Source organism: Carassius carassius, chromosome 12 (assembly GCF_963082965.1).
Source record: "Carassius carassius chromosome 12, fCarCar2.1, whole genome shotgun sequence".
In the NCBI taxonomy this organism is placed as follows: Eukaryota; Metazoa; Chordata; class Actinopteri; order Cypriniformes; family Cyprinidae; genus Carassius; species Carassius carassius.
Window position 1 is genome coordinate 33,491,134 of NC_081766.1, and position 27,436 is coordinate 33,518,569.

A 27,436-nucleotide genomic window follows, 5' to 3' on the forward strand; every position below is an offset into this window, starting at 1 on the left:
ATTATTATTTTTTTTATAAAGGATAAGGAAGTATTAAGATCTTATCTAAAATAACAGATTCTGCCAAATATGCTTGAGGATTCAACATACTGAATAACCTGTCATCATTTAACTACAAATACAATTTATAATAAATAAAACCTGAAATGTTTTTCTGATTATAATATTCTAAGTGGTTCTGTGACCGTTTTCAACCGTTTTCCATGCTTGGCTCATGAATATTAATTAGTTGCGTCGCCAGGTAGTCCTGATTGGACAACATAAAGCATAAAGATATTAAAAACAAGAGTGGGTTCCAGAAGCGGGCAAATGAAATAATCCTCGTGATATATATTATATAATAGATTATTTGATTTGTCCGCTGCTGGCTACCGCGCTTTAACGTTTCTATTGTATCCAATCAGACAGGAATACCGGTTGACGCACACGCAACGTAATTAATATTCATTAGCCACGCATTCATCAGAGGAGGATTGGCAAATTCGTACCTGGTTTAATCAATCAATAAGAACAATGTTCCGCTGTCTGGACGCGTTGTGCGAGGTTTTTTGAACATATTATGTAAAATTTATTAAATTAGCGCTTTGCCAAGGATAATTTAACCGAACATGGAAGAGGTAAACAAGTTGTTTTGGATGAAAAACAAACTGCCACTAATAAAAACGCCAAGCATGTCTTATTTTGCCACATTTGTTTGTTAAGTATTTCATAAGTGTGTTTTGTTTTTTTGTTGATGTACTTTATTTTCTATTTAAATACATGACTTCCAACAATACTGCACTGTCCCTTGAATTGTATTAGTATGATCTTAAATGTATATTTGTCAGTCTGTTCTCTTTATATGTTAACTATAGGAAGCCTGCACCAATTTCAAATCCATAAGGGCAAAGTTTCAGGAAGAGACCCAGCTGAGGCACAGACCTGTGGTTCCTGAGAAACCCAAATTCCTGTTGACCTCTGCAGTAGACCGCTCTGGTCTGATAACCATGAGCTTTTCTTCAGCGGTAGACCGCAAGACCGCCAGTCAGCAACGGCGAGTCATTTTGAGAGAAGACCTAAAAACACCTTCAGGGAAACACCCCCCAAGCACAACATCTGCAGATGAGCCCATCAGCCAGTCACTTAAAATGCGGCATTTGCCCCTCGTAATGCAGCTTTCAAGAGAGCCAAAGCATGACTTTTCAAAAGGAATCACCATGAAACCAATTCCTACACCTTTCAGCTCGGCCAGAGTTTCAGTGTGTGGCAGAGAAATTGGCAAAAATGATCTAGGTCTTGTAAAAAACAGCGGCGCTTTCAATGTCCTGATGGAAGACTCCACTCTAAAGACTGCAAGTACAGAAGCTGTGGAGGTCCAAAAGACTATGGTGTCAAGTCCTGGATCAGTGGATCATTCAGCTCCACCTTCACCAAATGATTCACTGGCCGATTCATCTTCTGGAAGTGTTACTCATTTCTTTGACCAGCATGTCCTGAGCATGCTAGAGAAAGCCAAGAGGAAGGTCTGCTACAGGAACCTGTTGGTGTGCAGCAGACCGAGGGGCTTCTACTTTAGTAAAGCACAAGAGCAGCATGCAGAAAGTCTTGAAAGTTGTCACCAAAAGACCTCTCCAGTGAAGATCAATGAAGCATCAAAGAGTAAGTTGCAAATCCTTTGCATGGATGCATATGGAGGTTTGTAATGTCATAATGTAAAGTTACTGTTAAACCTGTTTTTGTGCATTAGCCGCCATCAATGTAATAGAACTCGGTGGAGTCATGCAGCCTGAAAAAGCATGCAAACCTCTTCCTGATCTGGCATTGCTAGGTCCTTCGCCCTCAAAGCCAACAAGACCCCCACATGTGGATCTGAGCCAATATAAGACTGGTTTTCACATCAGTGACCCAAGCGAAGCACTTACTGTTGGTTTGTAGAAGTTCATTCACCTCCCTCTATTCTTTTTTGATGTTTTGGCTCATACTATATATCAATTAACTTTGGTACTAGACTAAATACTGTGTTTTTGAGATTAATTCTCTGCAGTAGCAACCCTGAATTGGTTCAAATCCTTTCCCAGCAAGGCTGCATTTTCATTTGATGAACGATACAGTAAAACAGTAATATTTTGAAAGAGTATTACAAATTTCTATTTGCATACATTTCTATAAAAAAATTAATAAATGTATTTCTGTAATGCAAAGAGACAATTAATACAGTCTTCGGTGTCACATGATCCTTCAGAAATCATTATCAGAATGTTAAACACATCTTTAGTTGAAAACATTTGTGATACACTGTCAATCAAAGATTTAGGACAAGCCAAGTAATATATAAAAAAAATGTAAGCAAGTAATTAAAACTTTCTTCTTTTAATAAATGCTGTTCAACTTTCTATTCATCCAAAAAATCATGGTTTCCACAAAAATCCTTCAGAAATGGTGCGTATAAGAGAAATCTTTCAAAATTTTGGACCAGCATTTGCACCAACACTAAAAATCTGTTTATTAGGCTCACTCTAGGACAGTTGCCAAGATATCAGAAAAACACTGAAGAATGTGATCTCTGTTAAACAGTTTGGAGCACAGCTGGTCCATTCAGAATGATTTCATTTCAAGTACATTTTTTTCCCAGAATCTGCACCTGAGCCTGAGATCGTGATGTCTGCCAATGCATCACTTGAGGACGCAAGCGTACCTCCCCCTGAATTTCCAGATTTTGACATTTCTGCATTAGAAACCACAGACAGTAATGCCATGAATCTGGCGGCCCTAGATTTAGAGGCCACTGAATTTCCAGAGTTTGACTCGTTGCCTCCACCTCTGGAAGATGAAGACGATGGCCTGCATTCACACACTGTCCTGGTCCAGCATTGTCTGAGCAATTTCGGTCCAAAGAGCACCAAGTCAGAAGACGCTTGGTGTCATTCTTTAGAGGACGCATTAATCTCAACGTCTGCTACAGAAACAGTGACCTCTGACCTGAGAACGAATGAATCGCACGACACCTTCAACCTGAGAACTGAACACCAACATCCATCAGAACCAATGTATTAGCATACATTTAATTTGTCTGGTTATGTGGGTTGTATTCTCTGTAATTATCATTATACTGAAGTCGAGTTGTTTATTTCCCCCTCAGTTCCTCTCAACAAAAGCGTTTCCATGAAACCTTTGATAATGTTTATGAGGATGTGGAAACCATCCCCAGGTTTTCTTTTGCTCAAAGTTCTTATAAGTGTAAAGGAGCTCGTAAAAGTGAGTATTTACAGATGTTTTAATTTACAGATAATGTATAGTTTATATAAAAAAAAAACAAGTGATTTATGTGTTTTCCCTTGCAGAGCCACATGCCGATAATGGCCTTGTGGTGAGTGATTATTTCTTATAATTGGCATTAAAATACAGATATAGTTTAGTTTACAAATTTAATAGAAATTGAATTATGATACTTGAAATTGTTCAGAGAAGTAGAAAACCTGTTTTGAGAATCTTTTTCTGATCATGGACAAAGTTTTTTGTTCTAATGCATATTCGTCAATGCTACACTTAATCAATATTAGTTCTCTCAATCTCTTAATATGTTTGGCAGAAAGAAGAAACATGGAGGAATATATGGCATGGCACTCAATGGTTTGTCAGCATTTATTTCACTCTAATCTTGTCTACAAACGGAGGATGAACTTGTTTTCAGGTGCATTCACCAATCTTGAATATACTTTATTAATTTTTTTTTAATTTTTGAAGGTCTTATGCTGCTGAAGATCAAAATGGCCAACATGATGGGTATAATGATTTTAGTTTTTTGTTAATTGAATGCCATTATTTTTCCAGCAAAAGTGTTGTAATTTCCAGCTAGTTCCAAATGCTAAAAATATGTTATTGTTTCAGAAAGAAGCTGAGCCCTGAACATCATGAGGATAAAGAGCAGAAGAAGAAAGAGAAGCAGCGTCTGGAGAAAGAGAAGAAAGAACAGAAAGAGAAGGATAAAAAGAGAAATGAGATGCACAATAAATTTCAAGTGAATTCAGATAATATATGTAAAATGTCAGCATTAGATGCACAAGTACACAGTGATGTACGTCTAAGTGAATGCAGTTCCTGATGTGTTTCTCAATAGATCACTGGACTGGAAGAGCCCATGTATCACGCCAGAGTGCTGGCGGACAGCAAACTGCGAAAGTACGACCTGCCCGTCAGAAGTGGAGATCTCATCAGCATCATCCGAACGGTCAGCTGCCCCAAGGGCAAATGGCTCGCCAAAGACGCCAACAACAAATGTGAGATGTTCCTGAAGATCTCTCAGTCATGCAGAACACTCTTTAGGAGGAATTAAGTTCAGAAACAACCCAGTTTATCTAAAAATCTCTGACATGGGTTCATTTAAAATGACTCTTGTTGCTGATACTCGTCTCACTGATGGTGGTGTGTAAAATCAATCGTTGCATCCATGCAGAATCATCCACATCACGATGCATCGATGCAGTAATAGACCATAATCCATCCAAGTCCTATGACGTCTTTCACATGCACACACTTAATTTTTTAATGGGCACATTTTGGAAAATCCAAGCTTAGTGTGAAAAAACACGCTGTCATTTCAGTGTTTTACTTTAGATGAGCTTTCTTTCTTTGATGATGTTTGGAATGCTTTACACATTAGATGCATTAAACTCATGTACTGACAGACTTTCACGTTTGCTTTGTGTTTGTTTGTGCTGAAGTTTGGTCACTGTGGAGGTTAAATGCATCTCTGAATACTTTTATGATACGAAATTGAAGTAAACGCAGTCAGTTTTGTTTTCAGAACTGGACAAAACATTGATATGTAGAAATACATCTGTGCATTAGTGTGAATGCAGCTACCACTGTCTATGATCTCATCAGTAACAATCAAACAGCAGTAAAGAAAAACCATAACTTAATTGTCTGTAAACTCTCAGATACTGAAAGCACTTGTAATTGATTCATTATTAATTTGTATTATTATTATTTTTTTTATTGCCTACTTGAACAGCATAATTTAATAAAAATGCATTGTGATGCATCGTGATATCAAAGTGTTGGCGAATGTCTGTATTCTGCTTTCCTCTTGTAGATGGATACATATCCGTGATGAATGTGGAGTTGAACATTAAGGAGATGCTTGAGCTCGGAAAAAGGGTATCACTGGCTTCCGGACGAAGCCAAACCAATGGAGATGAGCTTAGTGTCAGCAGCAGGTAAAGAACAAAATTAACCAATGGACAGCATATTCATACCTAGAAAAATGTGCATTTTATGCATTAACTAACAAAGTAGACCATGGATTGGCTGCTTGGGTTAATATCAGTAATATAAAAATTGTTGTCTAGTGGCAGGACACCTGATCCTAGGATATGCACGTCATAAATGTGTATAGTTTTTAATTTTTAAATTGTTTAATCACTATAGATAACTGAAGTGTTGAAACGTTACTTATTGCATCTCAAGGTTAAAATTGAAATTATTACTATTGTTACTATTAACTGCAGCAATGGCAGTTTCAAAATGTGTTATATTTGCAGGTCCTCTCATCAGAATCCTGTGTTTACAAGCAGCTGTAAGTTTCCTCCTTTATTTTTTCTTCATAAAGACACGCTCAAAAGTATTGGCACCCCTGCCCTTTATTTAACTCAACTATTGAATTGAATGGTTTATTTTTGCTTAATTGTGATATTTGCAATGTGCGTGTGGTGTACATGTAGCTCTTTTCCTTTCTATGTGTTCATCCAGTCTCTGATGACAGTGAAGAATGGATGTATGACACGTTGTCGCTATCTGCTGAAATTTTGTGAGTCTGAACATAAAATGGTTGAATTCTGAATTGTACACCGAACTAGCGTTGTATTTCTCAGTATCTTGCTCTTTCTAGGAGTCCGATCAAAGCTACCTCAATGCCTGAGATGTGTTAGTATGAGTTTCTACTCTCTCAGTGTTGATATTTCCTTTGTGCTTCGTGGTTGTTCATCACGTTTCCCATCTCTCCTCAGTTGATAGCAACTCTTCTGCTCATCATCCTTCCAGCGACTGGACTATTGAAGACATCCAGACACAGTGAGTAGTTTGACGCTACAAATTATAAACACACAGCTGCATAAGCATGTGTCTAATATTCAATCTTCACTTCTTTCGTTGAACATTTGCAACTTTTCCAGCAGCATTGATGATAAAAATGGTCTCCCATTGATTCCTTACTGGTAATGATAAACGTGTTTTTGTGTGGTATATTCTGAGCTCTCTTCTTTTTCACACACCCCTAATTAAACCCGTTTTTTATACATAACAAATAACGAGGCACGCCAGATTTTACTAGAGAGATTAAGGCAGAAATTTTTTTAAATGCCAATGCTATTGGAATACTACATTCCCAACGATTTCTACAAATTGGTTTGATATAAAGCCACTTTTAGGTCTCTTTCTAGTTTCTCATCTACATCCGGTTCTATTATTTCTTATATTCCTTTATTACTATCTTTCACGTCAGTATATTCCCCTACTCCATATGGAAATCATATATTTAGCTTTCTAAAGTCACGTTTATTCAATGTCTGTTACATGTGATTCATTGATTTTTGATTAATCGTGATATCTTGTAGTTTTATAAAAACAAAACATTGATATTTTCAGCTTGTACTCTAACATTCATACAATTCTCATACGCTTTCTTCTCTCAAACTGCCCAGTGTGTAGAACCTCCATTCTGTCTTATTTAATAATCACCACTAAATAATCCAGTTCTACACAGCAAAGCCTGCCATGTCTGGTCTTGATTACGTCTGTGTTCATGACAGAGAGGTAGAAAGCTTCCAGTTTGCAGACGTTGATCTCCTGCCGCCTCCAGAGCTGTACGCCGACTCTCTGTGAGTCTGTGGGATGTTTTAGCATGTCATCTGATGTTTGCAAGATCATTAGTTAATTAACACTGAAAGAAACTGGAGCCAGCAATACATACTCTTGATTTATCATTTATTTATTAATTTATTTTTGTCTCCACAGAGACGAAGGACATCCTTATTTCTTCAGGAAGTAGTGTTTGAAAACACTGGCCTTTAGTCTTCAGAGATCATCAAACTTCATCAGACTTAATTCTCAAATCCAACAACGTAATGCTTAAGCGGTGGTAGATTGACGATGAGTAACAGACAATGCCAGCTTGTAATTAAACGAGGGTGTGAACTGTTCGATTGCAAAACTGAAGTCATTTTTAAGGAATTGAGAGTTACTTTAGTTTTGACCTGCTGTCTACTCAGTGCACCTTTTTCTTTGTGTGGAAACATTGGAAGCTGGTGGTTTGATTAATGATGAAAATAATAATGGAATAAATGGATGTGAATACAGCACTGTGTCTGACCACTTTACTCCACTTAAATGAGCTTTAGTTTCAGATGATAAAACTGTGTACATCACGAGCTATATGTACATCACTGACAGTTTTATAATACAATAGAATATATTTTTTTAGGTATATTTCAAGATATATAATTTGTTCAAATAAAATAATGTATATATAGAAGTAAATGTGAAAAAAGAATGAACAGAAATAAATGTATGGACAAATACTTGTTATATTATTGTTAATAATATTATTGTTAATTGTAATATTATTGTTGTAATAAATTATTCACATTTCATCTTTATTATGCTTTATTTTCTTCCCTCCATACCATATCATAATACTCTTCTTCGCTGATTTTATTTTTAAAGCCCCGCCCATCTAGGGTCACCGGAAGTTGCTCCGCACGCGTAGCTTCCGTACGAAACGGAACAGCAGCATGAACTCTGAATGAATGCACTGCAGCTTCAGATCAAACTGTTTTATCGTTTTCTGTCTCGAGGTAAGTGCGACTATACAGACATGTTTATATGATTTAGTTTATCTTAATGTCATCACAAAGTTTGTGTGTTTTCTTCGTCGCAGCAGATGAAGAGCTAATCAATAATACTGAGACTTCAGGTAATTAACCTCAATAATGCTACAGTTCTGCTCATTTCAAACGGTTTTTTTTCTTTCTTCTTTTTACTGATATGCCATGAAAGATGATTGGGGTGTTTGTGCTGGCATTTACTTTAATTAATTTTGACATTCATTTAAACGTTTTTTTTTTTTTAATTATTATTTATATATTTTTTTGTGATTTCAATTGTTATAGTAAGCTTTTTTTTTTTTTAAATGTTAAAACAAATAGAATAATACTTTTATATTTCAATATTCTTTAAAGTGTAATTTATTTCCGTGATATGCAGCTGTATTTTCAGCATCATTACTCCAGTCTGCAGTGTCACATGATCTTCAGAAATCAGTTGTGCTTACTATTATTATTATATATATTTTTTATTATTATTATATATATTTTGTGGAACCTGAGATACTATTTTTTTTTTTCAGGATTCTTTGCAGAATGAAGGTGAAAACAACAGCGTTTATTTAAAATATGAGTCTTTATTATAATTTTATTCATCAACCTTTGCTGAATAAAAGCATTTCTTTCAAAAAAAAAAAAAAAGAAAAGAAAAAAGTATGACCGACCGTGCGTGTACCAGCAAGACAGGAATCGGCCTAAACTACAGAAATAATTAGGCTATTGATATAATTTTGGTTGTCGACTACGCCATCTAGGGACTTGCAGCCTAAAAATATATTACCAGCCACCAGCTTTTAGGTACTCAAAGCACACAGGTTCGTTATCAGCAAATAATAAAATAAAAGCACAAAAAAGAAAAATCTCTCAGATTTACCATCTTTTGCATCTGAAAATAAAATTAAAGATTTTCCCCCCTCACTTTTCAGTTTTGAACACCCTGCTGGAAGCTAAAGAAGATCTTTGAGAACGAACCTCTTCCAGCAACCATCACTGGTATTTTCTTCTGTTTTCATGACACTTTTTTGCCGTATTTATTGATTGAAAGTGTTATGGAAAAATAATGTGCTTCAGTAAATGTATTTTAACACCCAAATTCATCCTATTAAAAAAAGTGCTTGTTGATCTGACAAAAACCCTTTTTCGAGTTAAAATGTTGCAGTGTTATTTTTTTTTCAGTGCCATCATGGAGATACTTTCTACTAAGATTTTGAATCAGGTTCATTTTTTATTTAAATTTTAGCTAAAGTTTTAGTAAATACGTTTAATAATCAAATAAAAGTTATTGTGTTGTTTCCTCCTCTAGTTAACTCTTTAAAAATAATACAAAACTTATCAGTGTTAGTATACTATTATGATACTAAAATATTATAGTTTTTCATTTTAGTTAATTTTTTATAGTTTAGTGTTTAGTAGTAGTAGCCTACTCTCTCTCTCACTTTCTCTCTATCTCTCTCTTTCGTAGTTTTAGTTTAGTACTGAATTAAAATTAGAAATGTTGCTTTGTTAGAGTTTATTATTATTATCATTATTGTTTTAATTTTAGTTTTAACTTTAATTGTGGCATTTTTTCCCTATATGTTTATGAAAACAGATGCTTATGTTTGTGCGCTGATGGAGAAACGTGTGATTATTACTGAGTTTGGAACCTGAGCTTGGAGAAAAGAATGTTGGAAAAATAGCATCTAAAGCATAAGTTACTCAGTATTTCCTTCTTGTTGATGGAAGCTTTATTTTATTGCAGAATAGGCGATATTTGGAGACCATTTGTGCTGAAAGAGTTGATAAATCATATGTCTTTATTTTTTTTTTATACTTTGGAGTTTGGAGCCCCCTACAGTTAAGTGAGTGTCATACTTTAAGATATATATATATATATACAGTACAGACCATTACTTTTTTTTAATGTTTTTGAAAGAAGTTTCTTCTGCTCATCAAGCCTGCATTTATTTGATCAAAAATACAGAAAAAAAATGTAATACTGTGAAATATAATTACAATTTAAAATAATTGTTTTTAAATGTATTATACTTTAAATTATCATTTATTTCTGTGATGCAAAGCTGAATTTTTAGGATCATTATCAAATGATCCTTTAGAAATCATTCTAATATGATGATTCATTATCAAAGTTGGAAACAGTTCTGCTGCTTAATATTTTTTCAGAACATGTGATACTTCTTTAGGATACTTTGATGAATAATAAAAAAAAGAAGCTATGTTTTTAAAATATAAATATTTTGTCATAACAATATACACTACTGGTCAGTAATTTTTTTTTTTTTTTTTTTTTAAATAAAATCAATATTATTCAGCAAGGATGTGTTAAATTGATAAAAAGTGATGGTAAAGAAAATATATTATTAGAAAATATATTAGAATTTTTTTTTATTTTGAATAAATGCAGTTCTTTTTAACCTTGTATTGATCAAATATATTAGACAGCAGAACTGTTTCCAACACTCATAATAAATCAGAATATTAGAATGATTTCTAAATGATCATGTGATAGACTGATGTTACATGTGACACTGAAGGCTGGAGGAATGATGCTGAAAATTCAGCTTTGCATCACAGGAATAAATTATTTTTTTTAAAGTATATTCAAATAGAAAACTATTATTTTAAATTGTAATAATATTTCACAATAATACAGTTTTTTTCAGTATTTTTGATCAAATAAATGCAGGCTTGATGAACAGAAGAAACTTCTTTCAAAAACATTAAAAATAGTAATGTTTCCAAACTTTTGGTCTGTACTGTATATGTAAAAATTGATAGCCTGAATGCACTTTGGATAAAAGCGTCTGCTAAATGCATAAATTTAATTTTCATTTAATTTAAAATTTATTATATATATATATATATATATATATATATATTAGGGGTGTAACGATACGCGTATTCGTATTGAACCGTTCGGTACGAGGCTTTCGGTTCGGTATTATGGACCGAACGGTTCGTTGGACTAATTAATTATATTTGGAAAATAAATAAAAAATTGTGAAATATAATGATATGCGTTCAACAAGGTAGCCCAATAACCCAAACGACGTAACAGGCAATGCCCCTGACACCCCCGAAGAAGAACACCAACTTATATGTTTATGTTAGGCTACTCAGTCAGGCGCTCGCTCACTCAGTACGCGCTGAAGGCTCGTTGCAAAATGGCTAATGCGTTTAACAGAGCAGAAATAGAAGATCCTCCAATAGCCAACAGGTCTGGTGTTTGGGTGCACTTTGGATTCTCTGTAAGTGAGCGAGCACTAAAACCCATTCATCTCAATGGGTTGCTCCACGCAAGGACGTTTTGTTGCTGCGTCGACCAAAGCGCAAGCGCAGCGGTGCGCATCATTTGCGTGCTTGCGCGCACGCTGCGGTCAAAGTTCAAAATAGTTCAACTTTTGCCCGAGCGCCAACCTCCCGCTCTCTCTCGTGAGGCCAATAAGGAAGTGACTAAAACTGCAATTCATCGACTGGCCGCTTGAGGCTGGCTGCAAAAGGGAGTCAGTCCCATAGACTCCCCATGTTAAAATGCCCAACTTTACAGCAGAAAAAAACATGTTTACAGCCTGGTTCAAAAAATGATTTTGGTCTAAATAGCTCATTTTGCCCTTCATGACAACTGTGAGGGGGGTGAATTTTTTTATAACTCATCCGTTTAAATTATATTAAGACTTAAAGTTCTGCATAATTAAGGGCGTGGCCACTTGAGTGACAGGGAGATTGCCGCTGCTGACACTGCCGTCGCGCTAGGTGGGCGTGGCTACAGCAACTAGCTCCCGCCTTTTTGCCCATTTTTGATTGTCCGGAAGAGTCGCGCGGTGACGCGCTGCCAAGATGGCGACGGCCCGCTCTACACACTTTAGGCTTCAAAAACTCTCTTCAGTAGTCTACGGGTGACGTCACGGACACTACGTCCATATTTTTATACAGTTTATGCTTTTGCCGCTGCGTTCTGTGACGATTACCAGCGCGACCAATAGGATCCAAAACAAGCACGGAAATCAAAATGAATGAACGGCTAGTACAGTACTGTGTGTGTCAGAATTTCCTGAGCTGTACGATACAAGTTTGAGGTAGTATAGGGACATCGTCAGGAAAGCTGTGTCATGTAGACATATCTCCATTCAAGGAACAACAGACTATGATAGAGTTTCCGCTAAAGTTTTTAAAACTCTGCCTACGTCATAGCGCAGCGCAGCGCAAATCGCATTGTATCTGAAGGGCAACGCTGAACCCAGCGGCAAGCGCCGCGCATACTGCGTCCTGTGTGAAAGGCCCACTCTGTAGTGGAAAACGTAGGTTTTAAGAACATGCTTAATGTAATTGAGCCCCGTTACAATATTCCTTCACGAGCCCATTTCAAACAGACCGTAATTCCTGCTTTGTTCCAAAAAACATAAGCCCTATAGAGAACCAATTGAGTAAAAACACACTCAATATAAAGAGTTATAGAGTTCCATATAAAAAGTTACATCTTTGTATTTGTTCATAACTACTACAATAATATAACATTTTCATTTTTTTATAAGGAGCTGTTTTTGTTTTATACAGTATGCTGCTAAGAAAACACTATAGAAGATGGGTAAAGAATAGCTCCATCATTGTTCAATGTAAAAAAAAAAACATTGTTAGTTTTAATAAATAAAACATTTTTTAAAAATCAAGGAAATTTATCTGCCAATTTTTTCTTTTTGCTGTATCTAAAACGTACCGAACCGAACCGTGACACCAGTGTATCGTATCGAACCGAACCGTGAATTTTGTGAACCGTTACACAAGAGTGGCGCCGATACAGGATGGCTGCCTCCGTGACGTGCTCTGCAGTTGTTTTTGTGTTTTTGTTAGTTTGTCCTGTCTTTAGTTATATTCCTGCAATCAGTTTCACCAGGGACGAATTGCTGGATATTCGGCAACACACATCTCCCGATATTTCACCGGTTTTCGACTATTCTGATGTTTTGCTGGACATTCTTGTCGGCGGAGCGGCTGCGCTGATCACACGCTTCAAGAGGACGCGCAGGCGGGGAAAGCGAGCGGGAGCGCTCGTGAGACTCAGAAAACGCGGATTTCGAACGCCGTTGCCTAGCATCCATCTGGCAAATCTCCGCTCTCTACCCAACAAAACGGACGAACTGCTTCTGCTCTCTCGGACAAATAAAGATTTCTCTCACTCTGCTGCTCTGTGTTTCACGGAAACTTGGCTGAATGACACCATACCGGACAGCGCACTCCATCTGCCGGACTTTCAGCTGTTTAGAGCGGATCGCGACGCAGAATCAACGGGGAAATCGCGCGGCGGCGGGACATGCTTTTACATCAATGAACGGTGGTGTACAGATGTAACTGTGTTAAAGAAGACGTGCTGCTCAAATCTCGAAACGCTCTTCATTAACTGCAAGCCGTTCTATTCGCCGCGGGAGTTTCATTCGTTCATTCTGGTTAGTGTTTACATCCCTCCTCAAGCGCACGTGAGCTCAGCTTTACAGAAACTCGCTGAGCAGATCACAGAGACAGAAAAACAACACCCAGACTCTGTTTTAATCATTCTTGGGGACTTTAATAAAGCCAATCTCTCCCGTGAACTGCCAAAATACAGACAGCATGTTACTTGTCCCACAAGAGACAGTAATATATTGGATCACTGTTACACCACAATAAAGGATGCATTTCACTCTGTTCCACGAGCAGCTTTGGGACGTTCTGATCACCTTCTGGTTCATCTTATACCGACCTACAGGCAGAAACTAAAATCAGCTAAACCTGTATTAAGGACCGTAAAAAGATGGACTAATGAAGCAGAGCAGGATTTACAATCTTGTTTTGACCTCACTGATTGGAGTGTTTTTGAAGCTGCTGCCACCGATCTGGACGAACTCACAGAGACCGTAACATCATATATCAGTTTCTGTGAGGATATGTGTATTCCTACCAAGACTCAACTAAATTACAACAATGACAAACCGTGGTTCACTGCAAAACTCAGACAGCTCCGTCAGGCCAAAGAAGATGCTTACAGGAAGGGGGACAATGTCTTGTATAAACAGGCTAAATACACACTGGAAAAGGAGATCAGAGTGGCAAAGAGGAATTATTCTGAAAAAATAAGGACTCAGTTCACCTCGAACGACTCAGCATCATTGTGGAAAAGTCTAAAGAAGATCACCAATTACAAGACACCACCCCCCAGCACTGTGGAGAATCAACGACTGGCAGACGATCTGAACGAGTTTTACTGCAGGTTTGAAAGAACACCCATCACCTGCCCTGAACACCTCTCCACACAACCGTTCACACCATTCACAGCTCCTGCAACCAACCCTGAATGCCTCTCCACACAACCGTTCACACCATTCACAGCTCCTGCAACCCATCCTGATCACCTCTCCAATCAACCGCTCTCACCATTCACAACTCCTGCAACCCATCCTGAACACCTCTCCAATCAACCGCTCTCACCATTCACACCTCCTGCATCCCCCCTCTCCCCCACACCTGCAATACAGATCAGCGAGGATGCGGTGCGCCAGGTCTTCCGGAAGCAGAAAAGGAAAAAAGCACCAGGCCCAGATTGTGTTACACCAGCCTGTCTGAAATCCTGTGCTGACCAGCTGGCCCCCATCTTCACAAAGATCTTCAACAGATCGCTGGAGCTGTGCGAAGTCCCTTCATGCTTCAAACGCTCCACCATCATCCCCATCCCCAAGAAACCCAAAATTACAGGACTAAATGACTACAGGCCTGTGGCTTTAACATCCGTAGTCATGAAGTCATTTGAAAAACTGGTGCTGGCTCACCTGAAGGACATCACTGGACCCTTGCTGGATCCTCTTCAGTTTGCCTACAGAGCAAACAGGTCTGTGGACGATGCAGTAAACATCGCACTGCATTATGTTCTGCAACACCTAGACAGACCGGGGACCTATGTGAGGATCCTGTTTGTGGACTTCAGCTCTGCCTTTAACACGATCATCCCAAACCTCCTCCTGCCCAAACTAACTCAGCTCTCCGTGCCCACCTCTGTCTGTCAGTGGATCAACAGCTTCCTGACAGACAGGCAGCAGCTAGTGAGGCTGGGAAAATACACATCCAGCACCCGTACAATCAGCACCGGAGCTCCCCAGGGCTGTGTTCTCTCCCCACTGCTCTTCTCCCTGTACACTAATGACTGCACATCTAAGGACCCCTCTGTCAAGCTCCTGAAGTTTGCAGATGACACCACACTCATCGGCCTCATTCAGGACGGTGACGAGTCTGCTTACAGGCAGGAGGTTAAAGAGCTGGCTGTCTGGTGCACTCTCAACAACCTGGAGCTTAACACGCTCAAAACAGTGGAGATGATCGTGGACTTAAGGAGAAACCCCCCTGCACTCCCCCCACTCACCATCATGAACAGCACTGTGACTGCAGTGGAGTCATTCAGGTTCCTGGGCACCACTATCTTTCAGGACCTGAAGTGGGACATTCACATTGACTCCATTGTGAAAAAGGCCCAGCAGAGGTTGTACTTCCTTCGCCAGCTGAGGAAGTTTAACCTGCCACAGGATCTGCTGAAACAGTTCTACTCCACCATCATCGAATCCATCCTCTGCACTTCAGTAACTGTCTGGTTCAGCTCAGCTTCTAAATCGGACCTCAGAAGACTACAGAGGGTAGTCCGGACTGCTGATCGAATCATCGGTTCAACTCTCCCATCAATTCAAGAACTGTACTTATCCAGAGTGAGCAAAAGGGCTGTTAAAATCACTCTGGACTCCTCACATCCAGCACACTCCCTCTTTGAACTGTTGCCATCTGGTCGACGCTACAGAGCACTGAGCACCAGAACGACCAGACACAGGAACAGTTTCTTCCCTCAGGCAATCCATCTTATGAACAGCTGATACACACTGAACACACTACACTTTATATTTATATACACATACACTTAATTTATCTAACACACATACTTAGTATACACTTAAGTTTTGCACATAATATACATGTACATACATAACTGCATTTTTGTAATATACCTGCCTACAATTGTAAATTTGTATATTGTCATTCCTTATCTACTTATTTGTATTTTTTGTATTTTTATATTCTTTTATTATGTGTTTTATGTTCTGTCGCTGTCATTCTGTTGTACTGCGGAGCTTCTGCTTCTGTCACGAAAACAAATTCCTCGTATGTGTAAACATACCTGGCAATAAAGCTCATTCTGATTCTGATTCTGATTCTGATTCTGATTACACCCCTAATATATATATAAGGCAAGGTGACCAGATTTTCAGAATATTTTTTATTTTCTAGTTCAAATCACACCAGTAAAATCTCATTGTTATTAGGCCTACAGTATATGTGACAATATATTTTTTCTTTGTTTTAGTTTTCATATTCTCATGGGTTCCATATACTTATATTATAAATAATAATTATCTTGACGTTTGTGGTCAAACTGAACATGGTTTTAATACAATTCACCAAAAATCACATTGTGGAAAAAAAAGTAGATAGCAACTATTGCAAATAGCAAACTGATCACAACAGTATTATAACAAACTTATGATTTCACAAAAAACAATATGAGAAATATACGAGTATGTATTTTCTGCAAATGTAATTGTTTTATCTTTTATTTTTTATTATTCATTCACATCAGAGTATATGTATATATATATATATATATAGCAGGAGTCTGATAACATCTGTTACTGTCTTAATGTTTTGAAGTGTTTGGCAAATCAGTTGTTCCTAATGGAGCAAGGTATAACTAGTAGTTAAATCAGAGATTGGTTGTCTAGCTTGCTATAGTCTTGATCACTCACTATACTCACATATAGGCAAAATTTGGTGCAGTAAAAGAATGAGTACACAATGAATAAAAAACATCAAAGAACAAGACAAATCTACATATTAAAAGCCAAGAACAAAAAAAAGATGCATTCTGAGACGGTATTTGATAAAGTGGAAGCCTTTCTAATGTGATTTGGTAGGTTATTAATAAAGAGTTGGAGCAGCCACAAAAACTGCTGGTTTTTAGGTGAGTTCTTTGGATCTGGAGGAGAAATTTGCCCTTCGATCTTAAGTTTGTCAAATAAGAAGGTGCTTGATTAATGATTTGTAGACAAGTAGCAAGATTTTAAACTTGATTCTATTGCGAATCAGGCAGCCAATGTAAGGATCTCAAAAGGGGATTGACATGATCAAATTTTTTACATCCCTTCAGAAATCTAGCTGCTCATTTTGAACTACTTGTAGCCGAGAGATTTGGGTGATGCTGTAATAGAGAAGGTGGCAATGATCCAGCTGAGATGTAAGGAACTGAGAGGCTTAAGGTCAAGTTGATTACTTGTCCTGGAGTCTGAGGGGCCGAAGACAATAACTTCCATATTATCTGTTCAAAAAGAGAACATTTTTGTAAAGCCATGACTTGACATCATCAAGACACGCTGAAAGGGTTTTAAAAAGGCACACTTATTTTTCCTAGTCACAGGCAAGTGAAATTGTATATCATTGGCATAACTGAAATACGAAATACCATGTTTCATAAAGATAGACCCCAGGGGAACAGATCAAGAGAGAAAAGGGCAGGTACTAAAACAGAACCCTGAGGCACACCGCAGTTTTAATTGCCTAAACATGAGATAAAGCTTCATATTTGGCACAAACAATTGGATATGTGCCTAATAGCACACATTTTTAGGTTAAACACAACATTGTGATATGTTTAAAGTGTTTTATATCTATAGATTTAAATTTTGGCAAGTCGAGATGATTTGAGAAATATAACCACATTGTCATTAAAAACAAAACACTTTGCACACTCTTTCATTGCTCTTTGTATATTTTCCCCTTTATAGTTAAAACAATTGTGATAAATCTGTAAACACTTAGAAAAACTGTTTCTTATCTTGTGTGTGTTAAGCGAGCAGTTATTCGTTTGGGGCTAATTGAAAATACACCATGTGCATTTGATGACATGACAAAGTACAGTTTTGTTCGTTGTGTTTGGACAAATGGTACCTAAGAAACTTTAATTAATGCTGTCACGTATAACAAATCTGCTTCAGAATAAAAATAATTGCTACTATACTCATGACACTGAAAAATACAAATCCTGTACGAAATGTTACGTATTAGAACTTGTATGTCTTTTTGCTCACTAGGCTGTTTCCTTGATCTTAATTATATGATGTCTAGCTGCCAGACAATCACTGCCTTGCTGATCATGGTTTCCAATGAACGTCAACACACAGTAATCAGACAACTTCATCCAGATATTTTAATCCAATCCACTAACTTGTTCGAAGAACCAATTTAGCCAGAGATCAACTATCACAATTAAAAATATGGCATCTGTCAAATAATCTCAGATGTATTAAGCGAGGTTTGAAGAATGGATCATATTTTCAACTCATCAGTTTTAGTAGAAACTTCAAGACCTCAGATGAGAGGGACAACCATATTGTGTTGGCCTACTGGTAAGATTTCTACATGACCAGGCAGAGGAGGGAAGCACTGGAGCTGAGTTTATGTTGGCATTAGAAAATCCGCTTGCGTAACCAAAATACAAAGACTTTCCAAAACAGAAACAGACAGCAGGGTAAAACAAAAGTAAACAATGGCAGTGTTTTTACAAGACGGAGAAATATAATGGAATGTTTGAGTTTCTTTATGACAGGTTAGCTAAACTTCAAGTTAAAAGTATTCATAATATGTTGGAGCTTTTAATTAAAGTAGCCTTCTTTTACCTGTTGAGACATGCCGTCGCTTTATAGGCCAGTGAGAGCTGTTCGTAATGTTTGAGTTGGGATAGACATGATGTGCATGTTTGCCAAGTTTCTTTGAAAACATGCCTTGTTTTTGTAGTTCTGCTAAATGAAACTGCCTACCCTAGCTTTTATGCACACAGTAATGTCATTTATACTACTGTATAGTGCATAATGTGTAGTTATTTTCGTAAAATGTTGTTTCTGTATAACTGAATTTAAGGGTGACCTTTTGAGTAAACTCATGGTAAAGTCTGTTTAGCGCACTATAAATGGCAAATTATGGCTTGGACAGTTCCCTGACCTCTATCTTAAGCATAACATTTGATGAAACTCCATGTTTGATGAACTGTTTGGAGGTTAGTAATACTGTAAGATTTTTAATATCATTATTAATATATTTTTAATAATGCAGTGATGTCTCTTCATGTGTTTTGGGGAAAATCATCTTTTGGTGCAGTTGCTTGAGAAAAATAGAAATATATCTATGAAATATTAACATAAAATCTAAGCCACGTAATAAGTAAATACATAACTTGGAAGTCTTGTTTTGTTCCACATCTGTTCATTTACTTAAAATTATTTTGTTGATAAATATCACTTATCTGTAAACACATAATATACATGCACTGCATTGTAATAATATTTCTTCTGAATGCATTTAGTGAAAATAATCTCAGCATTCATGTTGAAAGGACATAACTCCTTAATCCAGCAGAGGAAGTTTAAATGTTACATTTTTATTATGCTACATATCAGCAGTTAGTATTTGGCTATAATTGACATTTAAAAATAAATAAGTGAAAGTGAAGTGACATTCAGCCAAGTATGGTGACCCATACTCAGAATTCGTGCTCTGCATTTAACCCATCCGAAGTGCACACACACAGAGCAGTGAACACACACACACACACTGTGAGCACACACCCGGAGCAGTGGGCAGCCATTTATGCTGCGGCGCCTGGGGAGCAGTTGGGGGTTCGATGCCTTGCTCAAGGGCACCTAAGTCGTGGTATTGAAGGTGGAGAGAGTACTGTACATGCCGGCCCGGGACTCAAACTCACAACCTTTCGATTGGGAGTCCGACTCTCTAACCATTAGGCCACGACTTCCCCATAAATACATTTATGGAAACACTACATAACTAAACAACAATTAGAAATGCATCTACAAAAGTGAGTCACATGAAGTTTAGAAACTTTGACATTTACAATCGTTTACTCTTTGACACTTATTTTTTAGCCATATAACAATGGAAAAGTCATGAAAATGCAACTGTTATTTAATGAGACCAATTAAAACACAATGGGTGTGAAAACTAACAACTGTGTTGCGGCTTTTCAAAATTCCAGGGGTAAAAGCTTGAGGTGTTTGGATCAGCGCCGAATAACATCTCGGCAACACTCTGTTGAACAAAATCAGATGAACTTGAAGATACCATTTTACTGAGCTCAGAACAGAAATAGTCAATTTCAGTCAGGTCGGTGTTTTTCAGTACTTTTCCAGCAACATGTGTATTCTCTTCAACTTGTTGGTTTACATCGGACACAAATGAGCCAACATCCATTGTATTAAAATCAAAAATGTTGTTTTTCATTGGGTCGAGCATTTCAGAGTCTGGAAAGCTCGTTTCAGAGGTTCCCCACACCGAGCCACAGTGAAATACTTGAGAGGAATCACTAGCATTTGACACTATAGAGCTAGGTTTGGATTCTCGTGAAGCATCAGATCCTTCTTGGTTTGGTTCAATGATTTTTTCTTCACTACCATAAGCATAACTCTCTTCATTAGATGGGCAAGAACCAAATGGGTAACAATCACTGAGATGATCACTTAGGATGTCACAGGACACAGATATCTGCTTCTCCTCCAGATGATTTAAATCTGTGTAAAGTGGTTGAGGATTTATGAGTTGACATGTCGTAAACATATTACCAGACTCACAGTTTTCTGTTTCCGAGTCAAATATCCATGTATCGACTGATTCAGGGCTAAATGGATCAGGGACTAGGATTTCAGAGTTGCTCTGCTTTCTGGCTTCCAAACCTGGGCTTTGAAGATCAATGCTACATTTGGTTTTGTCAGCAGGTTCTGGACTTAAAGGAGAAGGAGTACCAACTTCATGATAACCAGAATCTAGTCTTGGAGCTTCATGACAAAACGAGTTAACAGCGTTCATTTCTTCTAAATCAGACATGCCTTTGACTGGCTCAGCAGGTGTGGGACTAAACGGGTCAAAATACTGGAGTTCAAGTTTACTCATGACCAAGCATTCAGAGGATGATGGTTTGATGGTTTTATTGGCATAAAACTGGTCAGTAGCTGATCTCTCTGTGTTACTGAACAGACAAAAGAGGTCTTGAGATGTAGAATTAGGCGGGTTGCTTTCTGTGTTTGGGATGGATGAATCGGGAACAGGTTCAGCTACATCTGGACTTGCCATGCATTGGTCATTCCACTCTGAATCAAGCACATTTTGACAAGCATTTGAATCCTCAAATTTAAGACTTGGAATATCTAAAACCACCTTTTCACAATCAGGCACTAATATTTCCTCATGTTTAGGAGGGTTACTGCTTGTCACGATCTCCAGCTCCACAGTGTCCTGGTCATTGGTGATAGGGTTGTGTTGTTCTGTATCTTCAGGCTTTGGACTGGAACATTCAAATTCATCTATATCATTGAAATCAGGGCTCAAAGAGGCGTCCTTCCAATGCTTTTTGCCATGGGACTCATCTTTGGGCTCAGGATAAGCCGGACTTTGATTATGTAGTTCAGGGCTACCAGGATCTAATCTCACAGTGAAGAAGAACATATCTCCATATTTGTAGTCATATTCGTCTGAAGCAGAAGGTTGAGTTGGAGAAATGGAAGGAGAGCTAGAAGGATTACTATTTATATCATGCAGCTGTTCACACAGAGGACCTGGACTGTTGTCTAGAGATAAACTTTCAGTATTTCCGAGTTCTTTGGCATTTGTAGCATTTTTTTCAGAAGTGTTAATATGATGTTCAAAGGTCTTCTGGAAATGGCCTGGGAGTGGATCAGGGTCACATGGACTTAGATGAAAATCAGTATAAGACCCTGCAATGATGCTCTGTAGACCACACAGTGAGTTAGCTCTTTTAATTAAACCAGATCCAGTCTGAAAGTCAACCCTGTCCTCCTCTTCAGCAAATACATTGGAATCAGCATCAATGGAATTAAACACTATTGAACTGTGACTCGAGTCTGATTCATGGACCCACTCTTCATCCAACTGAGGACTGACAGCTTCAGCTAATAGATCTGGTTTCACAGCGTCACAATTTTGGTCTGGTGTGGCGTTTGTCCCAAACTCAGAATTTACATCGCTGCCAGATTTGAGACTCCTGCTTTCAGTGGACATGGACACACCACTATCACGCTTTCCAGTGGACTTTGGCCCGTTGATGGGAGTGTTAAAAGTTCCGTAGTCTTTAACGACAGACTGGAGAGGGTAGTGTACAGTTTCTGGAAGACTGTTCTCTGCAGGGATGAAGTCAACCTGACAATGCGTTTCTTCTGACATGTTAACCAAGAGAGCATCAGAGCCAAAAGGGTCTGTGCCTCTAAAGGGGTCCCTGGGTAATTGCTCTGAGAGAAAACAGCACCATATTAGTAACGGTCTTTCAATAGATCGATTCTTTTGTTTTCCTAATCTAGTGCATTTCTGTGTTGGGAATGGCTAAGTAAAGAAGAGTTTTAGCCAAACCATGGTCCTTGGTAATAAATAAAATGCAAGTCAGTGGCCTGATGTGCTTTTTCTGACTCTAAAAGTGACTATATAAATTTTAGGGTAAAAAAATCACAGTATATTGAGATCAATCTACAAGTCTACAAGTTATTCAGTCACTTTCAGACACCTGCAGTCACTCCAACTGGAAATGAGCCAAAATAAGAATATAAACAGTTCAAGAAACAGTTAAGACTCTAATTAAAGAACTGAGGAGCTGATGATAAGCACGTGTGTGATCGTTTCGCTTCATAAAACCTCAATATACAGTATATCGTCATTCGCCACAGGTATTAATTTTGTGTTCCCTGATATGCTTTTTTTAGACACTCAAAAATGCTTGTAGCCACTGACTTGCATTTTATGAATCACCAATCACCACATTATCAGCTAAAAATCTTCTTTACTGTTCTACTGAAGAAAAAATCACCTGTATCATGGATGGCCTGAGTATAAGTAAATTAACAGCAAATTTTCATTTTTAAGTGAACTTCCCCTTTAATCTGGGGTCAATATAAACCACAGGTTAACATAACTCTGGGTTATTTTTGATTAACAATGTTCCCTTGGTTAGAAACGAATCTTGGGTTTTTAGGTTTCAAAATTCCACATAGTAAAAAATAAGGTTTTTATTTGCATATTTGACAAACACTGCATGCAACCTGTTTTAGTTTAAAGTTCATTTAATGTTCAAGAATGTTTAGACACCATTACAGGCTAAATAAGGTAAGGTTTTAAACAGAAATTTACCAACCTGTCACATCAACCTTTGGAAAATGGTCATCTCCAAATACATCACCTGGAAATTAGTGAAACAATAAGTTACATGTAAATGTACAATCCAAACACTATCATGCCATAAGTCACTCACCATCAGTGAAGGGGTTTGGATGGAAGAAGTCGAACTGTCTGTTTGTCACCTGACTGGGTTGAATGATCTCAAAGTCTTCCTTCTCCATGTCAGAAGAGTCAGACTGCTTGAAGAAAGGAAAAATAAGCAATTGTGTGCACAGTGTTTGTAGGAAACTCAACGCTGCATAATGAAACAATAGGATCACATCAGTGCTCAGGAGGTCTCAAGCCCGCTGTGGGAATGCAGACTACAGTTTGATCAAATTAAGAGGCTGAAATTGGTACTGCAGTCCAAATGAACCATATTGGAGAGAGATGTTTCTCCTGCCCCTCCTCCTTAGACTCGACAGTCACGTGGTTTGCCAGATGAGCACAGCTGACAATGGAAGGCAATGAGCCTGACAGCATCTCCCGACCGTGCTGAGTTGATTTATCAACTTTTAAAATGTCTATAGAGCTGAATGCTGAGGCTTTTTAAGTCGGGTTTAATCTAAAATCACTGACCCAGTTCATTTGCTGTCTTCCATGGTCTTCTGCTAACTGGCGAATCAGGGTCTCAAAATACCATTGGGTAGACTGGCAGTGGGTAGAGTCACATGGACAAAAACAGACATTCCGACAAGGAACGCACATTTCGAAGTAGAATAACTGGCTTTTTTTTGTAGAAACAAGTATGTGAACTTAGCATGTTTCCTAAATAACTGCAGTACAAACATATGGTAATTTACAGTCATGAAATATATGGTATTTTATGCTTTAGTTCAGTCAAAAAATAACTTGCAGCACCTTTTAAAAAGCACTGCAGTTTTTAGGCAATCAACAGAGCTGAATATGAGTAAGCACTATAGAGTCATTTAAATAGCTATACATAAAAATGACTGAAGACATCCCAAAACAATAAAAAAACGACATGCGTGTCCTACCTGTGGAGTGGTTGATCCGAACATAACATCCTCCCCTTTGACCTCTGTCAGTGTGATCTCAGTGAAAGATGACGAGCCACTGTTCTTCTGTAACCAGTAATGCATCGTGAGTTTAACAAACTAGTAACAAATTATATATTCATGTGAATGCTAACGGACATACCAAGTTCTCCATTGAACACTGCATTTTATCAAGCTCCTCTACAGTGTTCTCCTGCTCAACATCATTCACTACTTCTCCTTCCAGTTTGGACATGATCTTCTCACTGTGGACATGATCACACTCACTTTCTACAACATCCACATATCTTTCCAACTCCTGGCTCAAAACGACACCAGGAGCTTCTTCTGTCATCTCAGCCACTGAACTTTCACCAGTTAGAAGGCCAGCGACCAGCTCAGCCAGCTTGTTTTTAACCTGGTCAATAAAGGAAAAAACCATCACATTATATTTACACAGCGTAAGCAAGTTTGCAGATTGCACATGAAGAATCATGAGTAATATTAATGGTGGGTTAATCGGATCACAAGTGGCCCAATAGAGGTTGAATGACCATTTCTAGTTTTCCAATGAGTAGCCCAAAGTATATGTATTGCAAATCCACTATTTTTGTACACTTCGTGCACAAAACAAAAAACGCAAAGCAATGTATTATTATTATTTAACATACCCTAGGTTTTTACAGAAAGTATGCAGATGTAACCTCCTAGGTGATCAACATTTTCATAAGTAACTAATTTAATGAAAAAAAAAATTCAGTAACTAACGGATTACAGTTATATTAAATTACGTAATGTGCAACTAGTTACTCCCTCAAACTGATTAGAGGTCAATGGAATGTTTACACTTTTTCAGTGAAAGCTTTCACCTCTTCACGGGATCAGAAATATTACAAAACATTTTGGGGGAATTGGTAGAGAGACAGACACAAAGGTGACTGAACTGTGACCTGTATCATCTCCTCGAATAAGTCCTGCAGCGGAGTGATGCGTAGATGCAGGCTCTCTGCGTGTGCTTTGGTGTAAGCCACTTCCTGCTGGAGCTGCAGGAGATCTTCAGCCGCGGCGCGCAGCTCCACATCATACTGCTGCACGGTCTGCTCCAGCTCCTGCTGCTCCTCCTGCAGCGACTGCAGCTGCACACACACACAGATGGCATCACACAAATATTATACTATATGCTGTCTGCACCCGGGGGCACATAATGACAATCTGAGCCTTAGACAGATCCTCTACAATCCTATTCAATCTTCCAAACTGTATATGGTTCACTCTCAGAAAAAAAGGTACTAAAGTTGTCACTGGCACAATACCTTTTCAAAAGGTACACTTTTCTCATTTTTAAGTACTAATATGTACCTTTAAGGTACCACTATGTACTCTTTAGGTACAAGGGTACATCAGTGACATCTTTTCTAAGAGTGTCTGTCGTTCCTCCAGAGAAGCTTTAAACTCCTTTAGTTTTGCATCTACAGTAGATACATGTTGTTAGTCCATTCAAAAGCCAGTAAGTCTCCTTTCTTCTACAACTCCATCAAAAATGTCTTCAAGTCCTAAGCCACTCTTGTCTGCATTTATTTAGCCTACCTTTCACCACGTGAGTTATAAAGTTTAGGCTTAATCATTTCTGTGACATTCTGTACTTTAGCATAATTTGAACAATGCATTAAATAAAGTTATTCTCCCGTGTACACTGCTGTTTCTTGTTGAACGCACAGTGCTCTAATGCTGTTTGTAATCTACTTGACACCCAACACATTTAGAAAAGTGTCTCAGTTGTGCAATCTCTAATCGTGTAGCTTCAGCAAACTTGGAATCTCTGTATAAGAGGAAACATTAAATATAAAGAAACATAAAAGGCACAGACTGAGTGGCTCTTTCAACTAATTTCTTGGCATTCAAGTCTAACTGCTGCAGTGCTCTTTTGGGCTGGCCGTCCCGTCAGCTTGACTTTGTCAGTGATTCAGAGCACAGCCTTGTATTCAATCAGACAGAGAGAGCTGGCAACCTGTAGCTGCCCGCATCAAATTCAAAGCTTGAAGACACTGGCAATGGAAATATATCACCCTTTAATTAACCAGGAATAACAGCAGAATTCCTGTTGCTGGAATCTTTGGTATCTTTAGCATTTGATTACCACTTCCCTCTCCTGTTTCTGGAGGTCATAGATCATCTCCAGCTCTTCCCTCAGCTCCGTCTTCCTCTCTTTCAGCATCTCCACGGTCTCCTGCGTGGTACGGCACAAGACCTTGACCGTCTGAAGAGTCTCCTGTTCCACGTGCACCTCATCCTGCAGACCCTGAGGATATATTCATGAGTATGATGTCCTTACAAACCTAAATCAAATTTTCTTAAAAATCGGATGCACCCAGAGTCTTGTGCAAAACAAGCTGATATTTTTCCTCATTAGATCTGGCTAAAATGTGCTGTGCGAATCAGGAGTTGTGCAACCCATTTGAATTTGACATGATTTTATTTAATAGTCGACTAACTAACATGACGTTCTTGTGCCACTTTAGTTTTCTCTGTGCATATAAACAACAGGCGTAGAAAATAACACAGTACCTTTATTTCATTGTCTTCTGAAGTGTTGACCCGAGCCTCAAGCTCTGTGTCCCTGAAACAGTATAAAATGTAAAGGAAATATATCATGTAGGCTATATATATATATATATATATATATATATATATATATATATATATATATATATATATATATATATATATATATATCAATGTAGGCTATCGCATAAAGAAGCAAACTGAAATGCCCATACTTCTGCAAGATTTCAGCACGATTCTCTCAATCAAGTGCATGCAAACACGAGATTACTGTAAAATGTGTACAGTCAAATGATGTCAGGATGATGAGTCACACAGTGCATGCAGATATTATGGCATTACTTCACTGCACGAATAACCCCGACGTGAAAGGTGATGATGTTTTTGAAGGATGTAGGTTAAATGGCATTTCGACGGCATGCAGCTACTTGCGTAAAGATAACGCCGCGCGCATTGGTGTACCTCGTCGCGGCTGCAGCGCGCGCTCGTGCCGGCCGCAGGCAGTCCAGAATAAAGCGCAGCATATTCACGCGTGACACGTCATCTGCAGCACACGAGCGCGTTAACACACAGCTTTTGAAATTATTTTCCCACTCTCTATGAAATGCATGCTTTCAAATAAAGATGCGCGAATGAGACGTTCTCCTTGAGTCGCTCTCCTTCAGCTGCGGCGCGAATCACGTGATCACGGACACCGCACGACACGCGACCGGGATCGGAACCGGCTCAACA

The 27,436-nt window shown here is 38.2% G+C and overlaps 2 protein-coding genes across 2 annotated transcripts; one reads left to right on the forward strand and one right to left on the reverse strand.

Annotated features, from left to right (window-relative positions):
- Positions 1-401: 401 nt before the first annotated feature.
- On the forward strand, positions 402-7,178 carry LOC132155353 (uncharacterized). The gene is made up of 18 exons (XM_059564232.1): positions 402-617; positions 855-1,638; positions 1,727-1,906; positions 2,612-2,783; positions 2,880-3,026; positions 3,119-3,234; positions 3,321-3,346; positions 3,569-3,609; positions 3,724-3,762; positions 3,868-3,997; positions 4,097-4,256; positions 5,075-5,198; positions 5,523-5,557; positions 5,731-5,787; positions 5,863-5,904; positions 5,988-6,051; positions 6,789-6,857; positions 6,994-7,178. Exons 1-18 carry the CDS (start codon positions 609-611, stop codon positions 7,025-7,027), a joined length of 2,229 nt encoding a protein of 742 aa, XP_059420215.1. The 5' UTR covers positions 402-608; the 3' UTR covers positions 7,028-7,178.
- Positions 7,179-17,092: 9,914 nt separating this feature from the next.
- Positions 17,093-27,436, reverse strand: LOC132155354 (uncharacterized). The gene is made up of 9 exons (XM_059564233.1): positions 27,167-27,436; positions 26,708-26,759; positions 26,280-26,441; positions 25,093-25,278; positions 24,306-24,560; positions 23,239-23,341; positions 23,122-23,166; positions 19,937-22,228; positions 17,093-17,238 (listed from the first exon to the last, which is right to left on the reverse strand). Exons 1-9 carry the CDS (start codon positions 27,226-27,228, stop codon positions 17,093-17,095), a joined length of 3,303 nt encoding a protein of 1,100 aa, XP_059420216.1. The 5' UTR covers positions 27,229-27,436.

What these genes read in the sequence shown, in the direction of transcription:
- LOC132155353 (XM_059564232.1), top strand. An exon ending in GTGTAAAGGAGCTCGTAAAA is followed by an intron (nt 3,235 to 3,320) that starts GTGAGTATTTAC and finishes TTTCCCTTGCAG; the next exon opens with AGCCACATGCCGATAATGGC. An exon ending in AGATGCACAATAAATTTCAA is followed by an intron (nt 3,998 to 4,096) that starts GTGAATTCAGAT and finishes GTTTCTCAATAG; the next exon opens with ATCACTGGACTGGAAGAGCC.
- LOC132155354 (XM_059564233.1), bottom strand. Translation starts at nt 27,228, where the DNA reads ATGCTGCGCTTTATTCTGGACTGCCTGCGGCCGGCACGAGCGCGCGCT. An exon ending in CGCGCTGCAGCCGCGACGAG is followed by an intron (nt 26,760 to 27,166) that starts GTACACCAATGC and finishes ATACTGTTTCAG; the next exon opens with GGACACAGAGCTTGAGGCTC. An exon ending in TCCAAAGGTTGATGTGACAG is followed by an intron (nt 22,229 to 23,121) that starts GTTGGTAAATTT and finishes GTTTTCTCTCAG; the next exon opens with AGCAATTACCCAGGGACCCC.